Source organism: Chelonus insularis, unplaced genomic scaffold, assembly GCF_013357705.1.
Source record: "Chelonus insularis isolate UGA/USDA-ARS -01 unplaced genomic scaffold, ASM1335770v1 contig_131_pilon, whole genome shotgun sequence".
Classification (NCBI taxonomy): Eukaryota; Metazoa; Arthropoda; class Insecta; order Hymenoptera; family Braconidae; genus Chelonus; species Chelonus insularis.
This window is the reverse complement of record NW_023276372.1, coordinates 2,863,913-2,881,298: the sequence shown is the minus strand read 5'-3', so window position 1 is coordinate 2,881,298 and position 17,386 is coordinate 2,863,913. Positions and strand designations below refer to the sequence as shown.

The 17,386-nt window shown below is 29.0% G+C and overlaps 2 protein-coding genes across 3 annotated transcripts; both read left to right on the top strand.

The window, feature by feature from the left end:
- Window positions 1-1,804: 1,804 nt before the first annotated feature.
- On the top strand, window positions 1,805-11,950 carry Hr39 (Nuclear hormone receptor FTZ-F1 beta). 2 transcript variants are annotated; one of them, XM_035095188.1, is made up of 4 exons: window positions 1,805-2,519; window positions 3,509-3,580; window positions 7,991-8,461; window positions 8,689-11,950. In XM_035095188.1, the coding sequence occupies exons 3-4, from the start codon at window positions 8,149-8,151 to the stop codon at window positions 11,082-11,084; spliced, it is 2,709 nt and encodes a 902-aa protein (XP_034951079.1). In that variant the 5' UTR covers window positions 1,805-2,519; window positions 3,509-3,580; window positions 7,991-8,148; the 3' UTR covers window positions 11,085-11,950. The 2 variants fall into 2 exon arrangements, with proteins under 2 accessions (XP_034951079.1, XP_034951078.1); XM_035095187.1 differs by lacking the exon at window positions 3,509-3,580.
- Window positions 11,951-14,924: 2,974 nt separating this feature from the next.
- Irbp (Inverted repeat-binding protein) lies at window positions 14,925-17,217 on the top strand. The gene is made up of 3 exons (XM_035095189.1): window positions 14,925-15,243; window positions 15,309-15,507; window positions 15,640-17,217. The coding sequence occupies exons 1-3, from the start codon at window positions 15,082-15,084 to the stop codon at window positions 17,079-17,081; spliced, it is 1,803 nt and encodes a 600-aa protein (XP_034951080.1). The 5' UTR covers window positions 14,925-15,081; the 3' UTR covers window positions 17,082-17,217.
- Window positions 17,218-17,386: the final 169 nt, after the last annotated feature.

The following is a 17,386-nucleotide window of genomic DNA, read 5'->3' as shown; positions in this document are numbered from 1 at the left end:
ACCGATCACTCGAACATCACGTGGTTGTTGAGATTTCATTCATGAGAATGAAATAATTCTGTTGGCATATTAATTTACATCTAATTGTCTAGTAAAAAATAGTAGATAATATTTATTGTCTCTGATAGTATGAATAATAACATTTTTATTCAATGATCAGTTTAAATCATAGAAAATCTTTATACTAATTTTTATTCTTTGTATCAATCAAATTATGTATTTAAATAATAATATGATAAAAATTTATTTTCTCATTTATTATTGACAATAAATTTGATGAAAAAAAAGCGAATGTTTCAAAATTTTAGTTTAATATAAAAGTAGAACAACTATTATTGTAATTGGAAAAATAAATGACGAAGGAAACAGATCGATGGATCGCGTGTTAAAAGATTGCAAAAAAGGAGAGTCACCCAGAATTTCCTACACAATAGAGTTTGTCTCGTTTGCAGTTATTTACGCAATTATTAAACAATGTCAGTGATAAACGCAATTTAAATTTAAAAAAAAACTAAGATAAAAACATTCACAAAATTCGTAATTAATATTCTATCTGTTAATTTTTTGGTAAATTAAATAAATAGAAATTCTGCATCTGCAGACATTACAAAATAATATGTCACTTTTGATTTTTTTCATTTACATCATATTGATGTTATTTTATCGAATTTTTTAAATCAAGATCGTTGAAAAACTTTTATTCCGAAATTCTAAGCTACATAATAAGCATCTTCTTTTCTCTTGCATGCAGCAATTGAAAATTTTTCTTTATTTTTGTAATTTTTTTGTATAATAAAATATTGTCTAGATTTAAATTAAATTTTAATTAATAAACAAATTACATTACAACAAACAATACTTTTAATTTGTAAAATTAACATTATATAGGATATTGAGGTTAAAAATATTTACATGATATAAATGGTGATAGTAGTGATTGTCCGAAAGTTGCTTGAGTAATATCTTGAGAGGCACTGTAACTTAGCGGATATTACCTGGCACGATCAGTATTTGAGGAAGCTTGATGGATAGTTAGGTAATTCGATTAGAAGTAATAGCAATAAATGTAATTACTAACGTCACGTTTGAGACAAGGGTGTCCATTGTTTTCGGAATTTAAATTGATACAAAGACTGTATTGACATATGAGAAAACAAGAAAATATGCCGTCAAACTCGCCTTATAATTTTCTGTTTCTACTTTCTTATTTTTTAAGAGTTTTAAATAGCTACTAGTCGAAACAATTAAATCTTTATACAATTAAAAGATTAATAAGAGTTTTTATTTTATTTAATATAATCAATAAATTTATACTTGAATAACATAAAGATACCTAACTTCATAAAACACATTATAGAAATCTGCTCTTTAAAATGAATTAATTGTTTATAATTTATTTTAATATCTACATACAGAATTTTTTATCTAAATTTATCTCATTACAATTTGATTTATAATAAAAACAATAAATAATATTGTAATTTATATGTTGAAATTATTCTTATTGTCATCTGGTATTTGACAACAATGACCATATAATGATTACTCACTTTTCTACTTTATTGACATTCAATAATTCATCAGCTCATTAATTTAATATTTTCATTTGAAGTAAGTATTGAAAATATTTATACTTCTCCTGTAAAATAGTAAATTATTTGTGAAACAGTATTATACAATGAGTTCTTTTAAAACTTGCTTTATTAAACAAGTAAGTTTTCTTATCTAGAAGTATTTAGTCGATGACTAACAAAATAGAAATATGGCCGTAATAAAACAGACAACCATTAGTCGGCCTCTGGCGTCGGTGCACTGTATCACGGTTGATAGTAACTTGGTTAGGTTGAAACAAACGTTCTTAGCCAAGCTCTTGGCCAGCGCAGCCCGGACTCGTGGTAGTTTAAGAAACGAGACGAGTCGAAGATAGAGAAATCTGCGGCGCAAGTGTGCCTTATAAAATCCGTTGTAACGTAACACAAAGGTGTGCCATAAAGTAATCGTCATTGACCCGTTAACTGTTCACCAGTTGAACTAGGTACGCGTCGTCATCGCCATCAGGTCTGGTACCTTTAAAATATAAAGATCTCTTCCTGGTGGTTGCAAATTGTTTCGAGAGGTTTGTCAGAAACATTTATTGGAATGTTGTTTGTCTGTGTTCGGCTAAGGTGATGAATCAGATTGAATAAGGTCGAACAAAAAAGGTTAGAAATATGGATATTATATAAAAATTAAGAAAATAGATTGAGGAAAGAAGAATGACAAAAAAAAGAGCTTAAGGATTTTTTAGTATCAAGTGACTAGTGAAAAAGAGTGTGCGGGTGAGAGAAAGAAAGAGCCAACAGCGATATGTGAGTGTATTGGAGGGGAAGAGGACGTGAAGTGAGACAACTACGACAACGACAACGCGACTTGAGCGTGTAAGAAGGAGAAGGAACAAAAAAGAGAGTGCGTGGCCCTGTGTGTCTTGTGCGCGTGTATTAGAGTGGTGCACACGGTCTCGAGGAACCACAGAGTATGAGGTAAGTCACGAGCGAGGCCGATCTGGTGAGAGTGCTCCTGAAATCGCCGCAAATATAATGTACTTGTTGAAAAAAGCTCTAAAACACCGGTATATCGTCTCAATAAAGTGGTTATGTACCACTTAGTCGAGTTATTTACTTATTGAATTTACATTTTTATTATGTCAAAAATATCAAATCTTTGTTTATAATATTATGTATTTATTTGTTGCTAATTGATTAACTTCTTTATTAATTAAATATTTGAATGAATCATTTTTACTTTCAAAAACGCAAATTTGTTTTAATTTTATGTCAAATATGAAATAACTTATAAAAGATTCAATAATTATTTAACCATAAACATAAAAAATTGAAATTATTAAAATATTATAAATAGCATTGCAAATACGAGTATCATTACAACAATGCAGTTAGCGATGTTAATACTTGACACATTTTTTAATATTTTTTTTTATTAACTCTGTACTTCTCTGGCTTTCTCTGGCACGTGACGACAACTCTGGAAACTTAAACCTGTCTCAAAGACAAAGTAGAAACGTTAAAATGTCATGATATGTGTAAGTGAGCAACTTATGTTGATATTTCAAAGTACATAACAGGCTTTTGACAGTCTAACTGACCTTGAAATGTTCTCTCTTCATATCTCCAACTATGATTTGATCTTGTAAATGCCGTTATTATTTTTCGATTTCCAAACAATTATTGAATTTATCACACAATTATTCTTTTTAATATTCATTATACATTTTTTTTTTGTTTTAACGATTATCAATGTATTTAATTCCAATGAACGAACAATTATCACAGTATACATATATATATATATATATATATGAACATGAACAAAAATAATACTATCAGAAGAAATGGAAACGGGAATGAATGTCTTTCTTACATCGTTAACGTAGACTGACTTAGCGGTATATTGACGGGATTACGGTAATACAATTGACGCTCCTGTCAGCACGACTTGTTTATGTTGGCAGATTCTCTGGAGCTCGATGACCGACCTCGAAAAGCTGCATCCAGACCGATTTCATAGTCGACTTTTCTATGAGGTTTAAAAGTTTAAATTAATTATTAATCTTTCCAATTTTTCATTTCATTTATTTATTTAATATTATTAATAACTCTCAACTGTAAAAAAGACAATAAGTTTTTACTTCGTCAATAGTTGATTCATGAACATAACAATTTACGTATGAGTTGTATTGTTTATCTAATATACAGTAGTTAACACGTAACTGAACCTCATACGTATAGTATATTTATTAATTGTACATACCTATTCTGAATATTATAATAATATGTGTAACCTAATTCCTTGTCATTCAAACACCACACGTTGAAGTGATTGATGTATATTCCTTACATTTTTATTATACATTGCCGTACATTCAATGTATATTACATCCTACGTAAGATATTTGCAACAATAATGCTTCAACTCTCTTGATTATATGCTATTATTTAATTTAAATTAGAATATTATTATTATTGATTTATATATTTGTGTCTTCGTGGAAATCATTCAGAATCCTTGGATCATAGACAGGGCAATGCTTATGAATATTGATTAATCTATTATCAACTCACTGCATGAATGACGGCACTTTAAACACTTATTTTCGTAAACACATCTAATTTTATTTGAATAAATTATTAGCTATGTTAGAAATATAAAGATTTACTAATTATTTATTACAATTGTTTTGTAACTATATATTATAAAAATTCATTAAGTATTAAATTTGGTTACATAGTATGAATTAATTTTGAAATAAATTTTTTTTTTCCTCTAAATATTAAATTATTATATATTTCTTTAAATTCATTCAATCACTATTTTATTTTCTTTCTAGTCCAAATTCAACTTAATCCCCCTAAAGATTCGTAAAGACTTCTCGCCTGTACGATCATGAGGGGCAACCACGTAACTGTACTTTCTGCTCTCTTGCGCGAACGATCGACGACCTTACATTAGTTGCAATGCTCCCAATTGATTTAGTTCTGGAGATTATTCTTTGACAGAATAATAAAATTTTTATATTAATATATTATTTGATAATTGAAATTTTAAAAAGTGTGTATAATATATTGTCAATTTTTTGATATTTTTCTTGATGACTATATTATATATTTTTTTAAGTATAAACAGACTTTCTTATATGTAGTAGAAAGAAAAGAAGGGAAAGATGGTGATTGAGGAGAACGTTCGTCCTTTCGATTATGACTTTGACATCGTCCTCGAAGATATTACGTAAGCCACGATTCTCATGGGATAATGGCTAACCTCAATCTATTTATTATTTCTTTCAATATACTTATCAAAGTCATTAATTTCCTTCCCACTAGATTTTTTTATATTTTTGAAAAACAACTGAATAAGTAATAGATAATTTGACTATATCCAGAATAGGATATATTTTGTAGTATTCAATATACATATAACTTCTTTCATATAATAGTATAATGAAAAATATTATATACACTAAATATTGTATAGTGAATCACTTACTCAAAATTTTCCAAAAATACAAATATATAGATAGAAAATATTTTTTAATAATCATTTTATGTATAAAACAATAGTAAATCAAATGAGTAGAGTTCTAAAATCTAATAATGTATATTTTTTCACTACTTTCTGTTTCTTTTATTAGTGTGCGATATTGAAGATATGTGGTGTATGTATAAACTATAAGCAAGGATCAAGAGTTTGGTGAAAGGAAAACATATAACATAATATAATACAAACGAGTTGGCATGTTGATATGAAGTAGAAAAAGAGTAAGAGAGAGGCAAATATTAGAATTGACATAGAAACTGAGAAAAGCTGACATTTGGACGAAGAACGTGTGTTAGAATACATATTCAACATAAAATGTATAAGGCAACACGAAAGGGGAAAATATTACATTACACAATCGTCAAGTTAACTTTAATCATTTCAATATTAATTTATAATTAAACTTAATTTAGATACACCTTAATACAATGATTTTGACAATAATTATGAACGTTTATTGAATTTGTGAATTATTTAAAAATTTGTGTTGAAATTTTATGTTTTAAAAACCAATTAATTAAATCATATTAATGTTTATCTACTTTTTATAAATAAGAAAAATTTAGAAGAAAAAATTTGTTTTTAATGATGAGTTATATTGTTTAATTATGGAATAAAATTACAAATGCTGTTATATCATTAGTATTAGAAATTCATTTCTCAGGAATGAAGAAAATTGTTTACATAGAAAATCAAAAATCGAGATGTATTAAAAATATATTTAAAATGTTAAAATTTTTTTGTAAAATAAGGGCTAAAAAGGCAATAAATAAAGTGAAATAAAAATTAAAAAAAAAGAAAGATATATATTATATTGTTTTTAGACGTTGCACTAGTCTAACTTAAATGCATGCTGCACAATAATATAGAGGGGATAAGAGACCTTGAATTGCGTCACGTGATCGCCACAATGCATAGAGGGTAGAGCATTGAGGGCCTTGACCTTACCATCGATGCTTGCATTCGCCCTCTCTGTTCTCTTCTTTCTTTGTTCCTCAACGGTGTTCAGAAGAAGAATAACAAGAAGATGAAGATGATGAGGAGCATGCGCAACTTCTACTCACTCTTACAATACGACTGTTACTTGACTTACTACAACTGTTTCCAAAAACGTTAATCTTTTGATTTTCATACCCTTGTGTTTATCAAAAACTTTATCATCTTTGAGTGTACGTTTTATGGAAAAACTTAATTTAAACAATTAAGTAAAATAAAGTAAAATAATATAAATTTTTCATTTGAATAAAGATGTCAATAAGTATTTAATGTTAATTATTATAATTTGCTTTAATTTTTGAAAAATTATTGTACTTTATTTAGATAATTCAAACATTTTTTATAAAAAAAAACAAATTAACTTTTTAACGACACACGAACGCCTCTTATAAATTATTTAAACTAGAAAAAAAAAAAAAAATGAGTTAATTCATGTTATATCTTAACACTATTTTATTTACATTTTGTTGAATTGTCATAAATTTTTATTAATTCTTCTAAAATATATAAGCAAAACAATTATAAAGAGTTAAGACAAGTTGGTGATAAATGCATGGAAAAGATTGAGAAATCGACGGGTAAAAAATTTATAAAGGGGGAATATAAGAAGAGGTGGAAGTTATAATAAGAGAGCAATGAAAAATTTTAAAAGTATGAAGAGAGAAGGAGAGAGAGGGAGGTAAAGTGGTATAGAGCAACGCCCAAACCAGATAACCGGTCGGTTTCACCGTGTGTGTCTTAGAAACGAGAGGAGAGGTCGGAGAAGGTGGTGGCCCGGTAGGAATGTTGGTCCTGTGATAATCTATTTTATTAACCGATAAAAAGCTTAAGAACAGGTTCCGGCAGCTGTTGCGAGGTTTTGTCGTCCGGTCCGGTTTGGCAGGAAAAAGTTTATAAAATTTTTCCTCTATTATTATTTAAATATAAATTTATAATAAAAGAAATTTTTTTATTAATCAACTAATTAATCTATCTATTTTCTTATTGAAACAAAAAATAATGTATTTTTTAGCCGTTAAAATAAAACAGTATTAGTTGGACATTGTATTGATATTTCATTGAAAATCTTAAAACTATATACACATAAATTGAATGATTTTTATAGAAATATAAAAAAAAATTATAATTTACACATGTGCAAATGCCAAGAATGCATAGATATTCTCTCCTTGTCGACTTCGCGTCAAGTCTCTTCTCCCTTTCACTCCCTTCCTCAGCTTTCTCATGGGCAAGCTCTCCCTTTCCGTCTTTCGCATGCGTCATATCACTACAACATTTTTTATACCAGCTTCAAGGCAACTGTGGTCTCTTGTACCCTGCTGTCTGTTTCCTCCACTTCAGACATTTTATCATGTTTCAATATGATCATTGCGCCCTCTGTTGTATACTTTAATTCATCTTTATTGTATTTATATCGTTCGTTAGTCATGTGCGTGTTCATTTCCGCGCGAAGGTCGTTCGCGGGACCGGAAGTGGGCCGGCCTTGCACGGACGACCGTTACGCACGTTCTCCGGGAAGTATCTGGCTTTTTATCACTATTTCTCTAAATTGGTTTTTTTTTTTTTTTATTTTTCAAAACTATACAAAACGTATTTTTATTAATTTTATCTTTGATAATTTTCCCTTTTTTAAATCATTCTACTCCTCAACTATTCGTCATTTTTTATTCATATTTTTCTTTATTATAAAAAACAAACTATAGTAAATATATTTGCCGTCAAATTTATTTTGATAGTTTAATATTTTATTATAAAATTTTCTTTATCTCTTCTAGTGTTACTATTATTATTTTTTTTTTTAAGTTATATTAGTAAATTTTGTTTTTTCTTATTATTAAAGATTAAAATGATAATGTAGATAAGATGACAAACTCTAAAAACAAATATATTGATTGTTTTCCAGAAAAAAATATCAAGATTCGAGCATCTTAGCCCGATAAAATAAAGAGCAACATTTCTTAGAAGGTGGGTCGTGCTCAGGATGCTGAGCAACCCGGCAAAAATTACTAGCTCACGTGACGACGCAAAGATCTACTGGCGGAGGTTAGTCACCAGCTGAGAATGTCGGAGCAAAACGGGCCCACAGAGGGCCCGGGCTGGTGGCCATCAGCGCAATCATGGAAGTTATCTTCAAGTTCCTCATCCACCACCACTATTACTACCACTACTTCTACTACTACCACTACTACTACTACTACTATCACTACTTCGACGACTTCTTCAACTATCACCAATAATAATAATAATAATAATAATAACAATAATAATAATAATATTAATAACAATAATACATCGTCTTCACGCACTATTGAAACAGGAAAAAATGTGTCTGTAACAACAATAAATGTACCGCCAATACAGGAAATACATGATGGTAATTATTATTAGTAATTTAAAATTAATGTTAACAACAAAAAAAAAATAAATATTTTAGTTTTAAGTAGGTAGATTAAAATTTTTAAATATAACTTTAAAAAAATACTTTAGAGTACTTGAAACTAATAATACTAATATTGACTTTTAATATCTGTTAAACATTTATTTATGTATAAAATTGTTATTTAGTAAATAATAATCAACAAAATTTATATTTTGTTTTAGGTAAAAGTGTAAAATATTTAACGGGACAAAATGGCATAACAGTATCGGTGGTATCATCATGTGGAAATAGTCAAAGCCCAATGACAGCTCCAGATTATAATTCTATAGATAATCTTGAAGATAGTGATGGAGAAATTAGCAAAATTGATTTTAGAGGAGTTAATTTAAGAACTAAAAAGAAACGTGATGGTGAAGCAGATTGTACAATTGTTGAAGATTCACATCATCAGCAACCAGAACGTCCAATGTCTTGGGAGGGTGAACTTTCAGATCAAGAAATGTCTTCCAATACATTAACTAATCAAGATCATGAAGAAACGTCAATGGAAGGTGTACAAATATGTAGTACGAGTCCTGGTATTCAAGAGCAAAAGTTTCCTATTAAACCAGAACCAGATTTTAGATCGAGTCCAGGATTAAACATTGGATCTCATACCGACACCGTAATGCCTCTTCATTCCCAGCAGCTTCATCATCAACAACAACATCATCCTCAACAGCGTGAACTTGAACAGAATCAACAAAGCGACCTTCCGCTTTTAGTGGGAAAATTGCTTGGTGGATATAATAGTTCTACTCCAAACCATAGCCCCGTTCTTAATCCTCGTCATCACTTGACAAAACACAGTCATACTAGATCACAAGTTCCGTCCCCTGATTCCGCAATTCACTCGGCATACAGTGTTTTTAGTTCACCGACTCAAAGTCCACATGCGGCTCGACATTCAGCTTTAGGTGCTGGTAGTCCAGTTCCTTCATCTTCACTTTCGCTATCTCGACATAGCTTTAACAATTCAACATCATCACTGTCTTTATCACTGTCACACTCATTGTCACGCAATAACTCTGATGCCTCGAGTAGTTGTTATAGTTATGGATCTTTGAGTCCGCCTACTCATTCACCCGTCCAACAGCCAAGGCACGCCCATCATCAACATCATCACCAAGTACCACAGAGTAGTCCTTTACACCTGCCAGTAACGTCAGCCACTAACGCCCACCACTACAATGTTCCTGAGCTTAACTCTGATCCGCATTCAGAAGATCAAGAAGACTGTAAGATTCCATCAACACCCTCAGGAATATCAACAAGACAGCAGCTTATCAACAGTCCTTGTCCAATATGTGGTGATAAAATAAGTGGTTTTCACTATGGAATCTTTTCTTGTGAATCTTGCAAAGGATTTTTTAAACGTACTGTACAAAACAGAAAGAATTATGTGTGTTTAAGAGGCGCAGGATGTCCTGTGACTGTGGCAACTCGGAAGAAGTGTCCTGCATGTCGCTTTGATAAATGTCTAAACATGGGAATGAAGTTGGAAGCAATAAGAGAAGATCGAACAAGGGGGGGTAGAAGTACATATCAATGTACATACACATTGCCGACAAATCTTATAGGAAGCCCAGCAGGTGTTATGCCTGGAGAAAAAATAACTGGAGGTACATGCAGTCCGGCACCACCAGGTGCTGAACACCATCATTCTAACCGTCATCATTGGAATCATTCTCACAAAATTCAAGTAGTACCACAATTACTTCAAGATATAATGGATGTTGAGCATCTTTGGCATTATAATGACAATGATCGAGTAAGTCAAACCAGTGGAAATGGATCTAGTGTTGATTCATGTTTAAGTACTGGTGAAAGAAGTACTAATGGAAACATTGAAACAAGAAGAGATTCTTCAAGACCTAATTCTACCGGTTCAATATCTCAAACTAATCATGATCAACATTCATCATTAAGTACAGCACTTGTTAATGATTTAAGTGAAAATCCCAATGGAAATTCATCACAACATCCCGATTTCCTTTCAAATTTGTGCAATATTGCTGATCACAGACTGTATAAAATAGTAAAATGGTGTAAGAGTCTTCCACTCTTTAAAAATATTTCAATCGATGATCAAATTTGTTTACTCATCAACTCATGGTGTGAATTACTTCTTTTCTCTTGTTGTTTTCGTAGTATGAGTACTCCTGGAGAAATTAGAGTATCTCTTGGTAAATCCATAACTCTAGAACAAGCTCGACAACTTGGATTGGCAACATGCATTGAAAGAATGCTTGCATTTACAAATAATCTTCGACGACTTCGTGTAGATCAGTATGAATATGTTGCAATGAAAGTAATAGTATTGTTGACATCAGATACCAGTGAATTAAAAGAACCAGAAAAAGTTCGCGCTTCACAAGAAAAAGCACTTCAAGCATTGCAGCAATATACGATTGCAAGGTATCCAGAGATGCCTGCCAAATTTGGTGAACTTTTACTACGAATACCAGATCTTCAGAGAACATGTCAAGTAGGCAAAGAATTGCTAAGTCAAAAACGTGCCGAAGGAGAGGGCAGCTCTTTTAATCTCCTTATGGAACTTTTACGCGGGGATCATTGATTTAATTTTATTTATTCTGTTTTAATAAACAGTTATGGTCAAAAATGATGCGAATTAGCATTATATTTTCAAATTAACATTTATTATTTTATAAAAAATACTATTTCATTAATTTCCATAATAAGTAAAAAATTTTCATAATTCAATTATTGATTAATTATTAAATAAAAATTTTAAACTTGAAGTGCTCAATTAAATGTTCATAAATATATAATACATATTATCATAATGACAATCGTTAATGGTCCATTGATTGTATTATAACAAATTTATTTTATTATATAACTTTGACCACAACTGTATATAAAAAAATTAAATAATCTGTTGGTGTACAGAGTACATCACTAGAATTTTTAATCGTTTATTAGGTCCATAAAGCTCCGGAAATCAGGTTGTAATAATACTAGTACTAGAAATTGATGTCTAGAAATAAAAATGACTGTAACTCATGCATAGTCCATAGTAGCATAGCTCGGTGAGGGGACTACATTTTTATAAAACTATTTTAAACTTATAAATGATGAGTTTATATAATAATATATTAAATATAATTAAGTAAAAACAATACATAAATATATTTTATATAAATATGCTTCCATTGAAAATTAATTGCAAAAATTAAAAATAAAAAAATTAGGAAAGGGACTTGCATTCCTGCCTTAATATACAGGACTTTTTTGCAAAGTTCCAACGTAAGTTCTGGTGCGAGTGAGACTGAAAATTTAAGGCCCGTAATTTTACAGAAAAATGAACATATGCATAATTTTTTTTTTATTAATGAAATATTGTAAAGAATAATGATAAGCGTACCAAGAGTGTAAGAATAAAAATTAGTTGTGTAAAATTTAGCAGGTTTCAAATAACTATGTCAATAAATGGAGGATATTTTTTTATACATCACCAGTATTTCGTACTGTTTCTTATGATAAAAATTACTTAAACAAAAATAAAAATAAAATATATTGTCTTATATCCCGGTGGATAAAAATGTACTTAAAAATTATGATAGGATTAAATTAAATTTTTACATGCAATTTTACAATGCTTATGAATCTGATTGGTAGTTAAGATAGTCGTGTGCCTTTTTTGAGGTGCCAATAAAAAAAAATTATAAACGTAATTTTCCATTAATGTGTCATTTTTTAAATCGTACTCTATTGAAAATATGAATGTGTCGTAAAAATATAATTTTTTCGGCAATATAATAAATAATATAAATTGAAGTATAATATAAGGGAATGCTAGGAGACTAGTTGTATGTAGAAAAGAAAAAAAAACGAGCACATAGAAATTGTTGGTCGTAGTCTATGTTTCATGCGCCACGTATCAAGTATGATAGATACGTGTAAGACGTGTATAATGTTGGCCTTTTCTCACGCGGCATTTCTAGTGATGCTGTCATAGGAATATTTATGAGTAGTAAACAGTTTTTGATAAAAAAAATATATTCCTCCATATGTGTCTGTGTATCTCCAAAAATAGATAAAATAAAGAAAAAGACTGCGATGTAAAAGAAAGCAATGATAATAAAGTTTATAAATTTTTTTGAAAGACACATTAGCAACTAAGTATGTGTATATGTAAAATGAAAAAAACAATATTACGTATATTTTGAATTACTCTTAGTATACGATAGAAGAGAGAAAGTAGATTTCCGCATTTAGTAACGCTGGCGGTACTCTACTCATCATATTGAGGCGTAATCTATTCGTTCATCCTCCACATACAAAATCTCACTAAAAGTAAGAATATTTTTTAAATAATTATTCATTTTATATAAAAATTTTTTATAATGAACCCAATATTAATCAAACTGCGTGTATAAAATCGGTAATGACAAAATTTTTTTTATTTTATTAATTAAATTTTATTAAACGTTGTCATTTAATAAGTATTAGTAATACTTAACATGATGTTTTGAAGTAATAATTGCTATTTGAAATTTTTTTCACTTTCTGAAGTGTAAAATGACATACACAATAGTTGTTTAGTGCAAGACTTTATACTGTTGTAACCATTCAATAAGTTATAAATAATAGTGCTAAACAGTAGAAAATATGTGAAAATTTTTTTTCAAAAAATGTAATCATTAATTATAATACAATAATGCAGTATTTTTGAAGATTTAAAAAATATTGGTATTATATATGTTATATACAAATATCATATATCAATAGTCATCATCATTATATAAAATGCGACAAACATAAAATGTAAAATTAAGCTAAAAATTTAAGAAAATGACTCGACAACTTTGTGCTGATTGAATGAAGTGAATTTTTTTATTTCCTTAATTAATCAAGAACAAAAACGTATGTCTGGTAGAACAATAGATTAATTAAAGATAGGTATTTGTCTGTTGCAAAGTGATTATTTTACATTGATACTTTATGATTTAAATATTGGAACATTTGTTTTTTAACATAAAAAAGTACATTAATTAATATTTGTTTAATATCAAAAACGAATTATTTTCTTAGATGAGGATTGATAAAAAAAATTTATAAAGACTAGTTTATTTGGTTCTCATTTATTAGAAAAAAAGTAAATTGGGTACTTTGTCTACAAAGATCAATTTATTCATGAACGATATAACAAATTTTATTCCTATTTTGGGGGAAAACGAATAGTGCATTGTTTATTGATAATGATAATATTTCAAACGATACTCCATGTAAATGAATATGACAACAAAAACGTTTTTAATATTTGAAGCGCTTGCAGACAACAGACTGTACTAACAATGTTTTATATAAATACATCTATACATACCTATAAATTAATAAGTGTAAAATTTATTTTAAAAAATATGTAATATTAAATGGAAAATATTCTTTATGTTGAGTAAAATGTTATGGATACATATAGTATTTTTTATCAATATTACTTGTATACTTGAAAATAACAATACACAGTGTTTGTTTTTGGTATTAAAATAAGTATCATCAAAGCTTGATGTGACAATTAATGTGGAATAAACTCTACAAGCAAACGATTAAAAATGCTATCTGTTTAATGCAATTTATAAATTGTAGTTTTATACATAAAATATCAATTATTATTATTATTATTATTATTATTATTATAGAATAAATAACTTTTTACAAATATAATGAGAACCATATTTTCTTATCATTTTGTATGGATTTTTTCCTTTTCTTTTCAAATTATTAATAAAGAATTTTATTACATCAATAAATTTTATACTTTGTACTATTTTCAACATTATTCTGATTGAATAATTCTGTTTATAAAAAATATCGACTAAATCAAACAATTTTATATTCAATAAATTTCATAATTTATTTATCAAATCGTATAATAAAATTTTTTTATTCACGATTAAGTATACATACATAATAAAAAATGTTACTTACATTTATTTCTTCTTTTCGACAATAAAATTACGAAAACACTAAAAACTATCAAGATGTCAACAAGAAGATTTTTATTAAATAATACACCCGGGTCTATTAATGGCTGGGTTGTGTTATCTATTGAGTCCGTCCTATACCCTCCGAGTAATTACCGACTGCGGGAAGATTTTTTTTGTGTAGAGAGTTCTCAATCTATAATTTTTCAAGTCTATGCTACATCGAAAAACACCATAAAATTAATTTTTATACTAAAACATCATATTTAGAATGTAATCATTACACGAATTTTATAGTTTTTTGAGTTCAGCCCAAGCCTAAAAAATTATAAAAAATTAGAAACTCAATGTAAAAAAAATCATACCTGCGGTCGGTAACTGCTCTCTAAGGATACACCAGACATCAATGATGCCGAGTGTACATACTAGTCTCTCTTCTCTGGGTCAAATATACAAAATCATGTATAGTGTACGAAGAATTGCATCTATAGTAAATGAGAGATCGCGTTTATCTTTAGTTTTGTAATGAACAGTCGCATTTTTTATGAATAAATTTTTCAAACAGTAAATTATATAAACATAAATAGATTAATTAAATAAATATAGTAATTATTAAAGAAAAAAATGGCTACACTATCACAAGGAGTACCCACGACTCAACGACATTATGGGAATCAACCGGTGCCATACGGTATACGAGTGGGTAATCTTTTTATAATCGAGCTTACAAAAGAAATGTTTATTGATAATGGCTCAGAAAAAATATATTTTCAACAATGTCTTGAGGTATGATAAATAAAAAATCTTGTAGTTTTTATTCTTTCAAAAAATTACATGAAATCATTTTTTAGGCATACATAAATATTTTAAGGAAAAAACTCTCGCATAACAAAGAAGATTGGATGGGATTGATATTTTGTAGGGCAAATAAACCTACAGATGATTTGAGTATTACAAATGATGATAATGATCCAGAGCCCGAAGGTTTATTAACCATACAAAAATTTAGCTTAATCGATCGTGATATGTTTTTTGATATTTCTAAAGCTTGTAAGTTGATATGATTCAACTATCATTCATCAAAAAAGATTAATCAAAAATATTACAAACATCAAAATTTTATATAAAAATTTGACAATCAAATGAACCATCGTACTATAAATAAATATTTTCTACTTGTAGATACAAAAGACATTGAATATTGGAAAAATTTGTGTTCTGATGAAGAGTGTTCTATTGGTGATGTTTTAATCCATGCAGCTAGGACCATTAATGGAGTAAAAAAGGTAATGTCCGGACGTCGAGTCATTTTTATTACTTGCAACGATAATCCATCACCTCATGATATTGAAGAACAAAATAAAATAAGAATAAATGCTAAAAGCTTCAAAGACATAGATATTAAGCTACAAGTTATAGGATTGGGTGAAGAATTTGATTATAATTGTTTTTATAAAGAAGTAGAAATGTTATCAGAATTCTCAGGTGCTCGAGAATTTAAGATGATGAATTTAAAAGACTTAGAGGAAGATATTATTCACCGATCTCATGTGGCAGGCCACATGGACCTGAGAATACAACCAAATATGTATATAAGAGTTAGTATTCAAGGATTTTGTAAAAGTCGCAAACATTTACGAGAAATTCCAGCAAGTAAAGCTACTAATGAACCTCTTGATCGATATTCGTGGTGGTCATTTGACCAAGATATTTCGGATGAATTAGATGATGAACTTAATACATTTTTAACTCAAAAGGATCCAGAAACGTTGAAAAAAATGATATCTTATGGTCAGAGAAATATTTTTTTTACACTAGATGAATTCCGAAAGATGCGTAATATGCGTCCTCGAGGAATTGATCTCTTAGGCTTCAAACCGAAAGATTCAAGAGATCCTTTATATCAAATACACCCTCCTCTTTTTGTTGGATGCCACAGTGGTGCGACAAAATGTGAAATGGAATTTTTTGCTGCTTTATTATCACGAATGAATGCAAAAAATCTCAAAGCAATTTGTGCAGTGACATTAAAAACTGCTCTACCAACTCGACTATTCGAAATGTGGCCTTGTACTAAATACGGAGGATTTTACATTCATCGAATGCCATTTAAAGAAGATGTACGACATTCGCTGGATGATATAACTGAAGGGTTTAATTTTACTGAAGACAACCCACCTCCAATCAATGATCTCGATATTAACTTAATGAAACATGTTGCTAAAAAATTATATTTTTCATATGATCCTAAAATGTTTAAAAATCCACGTCTACAAAAACAAATGGATTACGTTGAAAGCTTAGCATTAGAATTGCCACCCGGTTCTCCTCCTGTAGATACTACTTTACCTAATGAAGATGATATTAATGAACGACTGAGAAGAGATAATTTGCTTCAACGTTATAAAGATAATTTTGGTTGTCATGCACTTCAAGAGCAGGTGAAAGTTAAAAGATTAGAGGTAGAATGGGTACGAAATGCTTTACGGGAACAACAACTTCATAAGTATACCGTAGATGTATTAAAATCAATGCTAAAGACTCTAGATCAAAGAATTCAAGGAAAAAAACAAGAGCTCATTGATAGACTTGAAGAGTACCGAGTTAAGCATCTTGTTGAATAAATGTATTAATATTTTTTTTCTCCATAAAATGTTCTATACAAGTTTAAGTTTTCGTTATTGATTAGTATTACATAAACGTACTATTTTTGTTATTCTAAGAAATTTATATGTCTTGTATCTGTTTTTCATAATAAATGTAAATATAAAACTAAAAACTGCGACGTTTTAGTACGCATTGTTATATTTAGTAATATGATTTTATGATACATCCATGTTTAAATTTATTACAATAATATACAATAAGTACAGAGGTCCTTAATAAACGTCAACAAACTGGACATGTTACCAAGGAGACTTGAATAAAT

Coding starts and splice junctions, on each gene's coding strand:
- Hr39 (XM_035095187.1), top strand. CDS start 8,149: ATGTCGGAGCAAAACGGGCCCACAGAGGGCCCGGGCTGGTGGCCATCA. Junction 8,462..8,688: donor AATACAGGAAATACATGATG/GTAATTATTATT, acceptor ATTTTGTTTTAG/GTAAAAGTGTAAAATATTTA.
- Irbp (XM_035095189.1), top strand. CDS start 15,082: ATGGCTACACTATCACAAGGAGTACCCACGACTCAACGACATTATGGG. Junction 15,244..15,308: donor ATTTTCAACAATGTCTTGAG/GTATGATAAATA, acceptor ATCATTTTTTAG/GCATACATAAATATTTTAAG. Junction 15,508..15,639: donor TTTTGATATTTCTAAAGCTT/GTAAGTTGATAT, acceptor TTCTACTTGTAG/ATACAAAAGACATTGAATAT.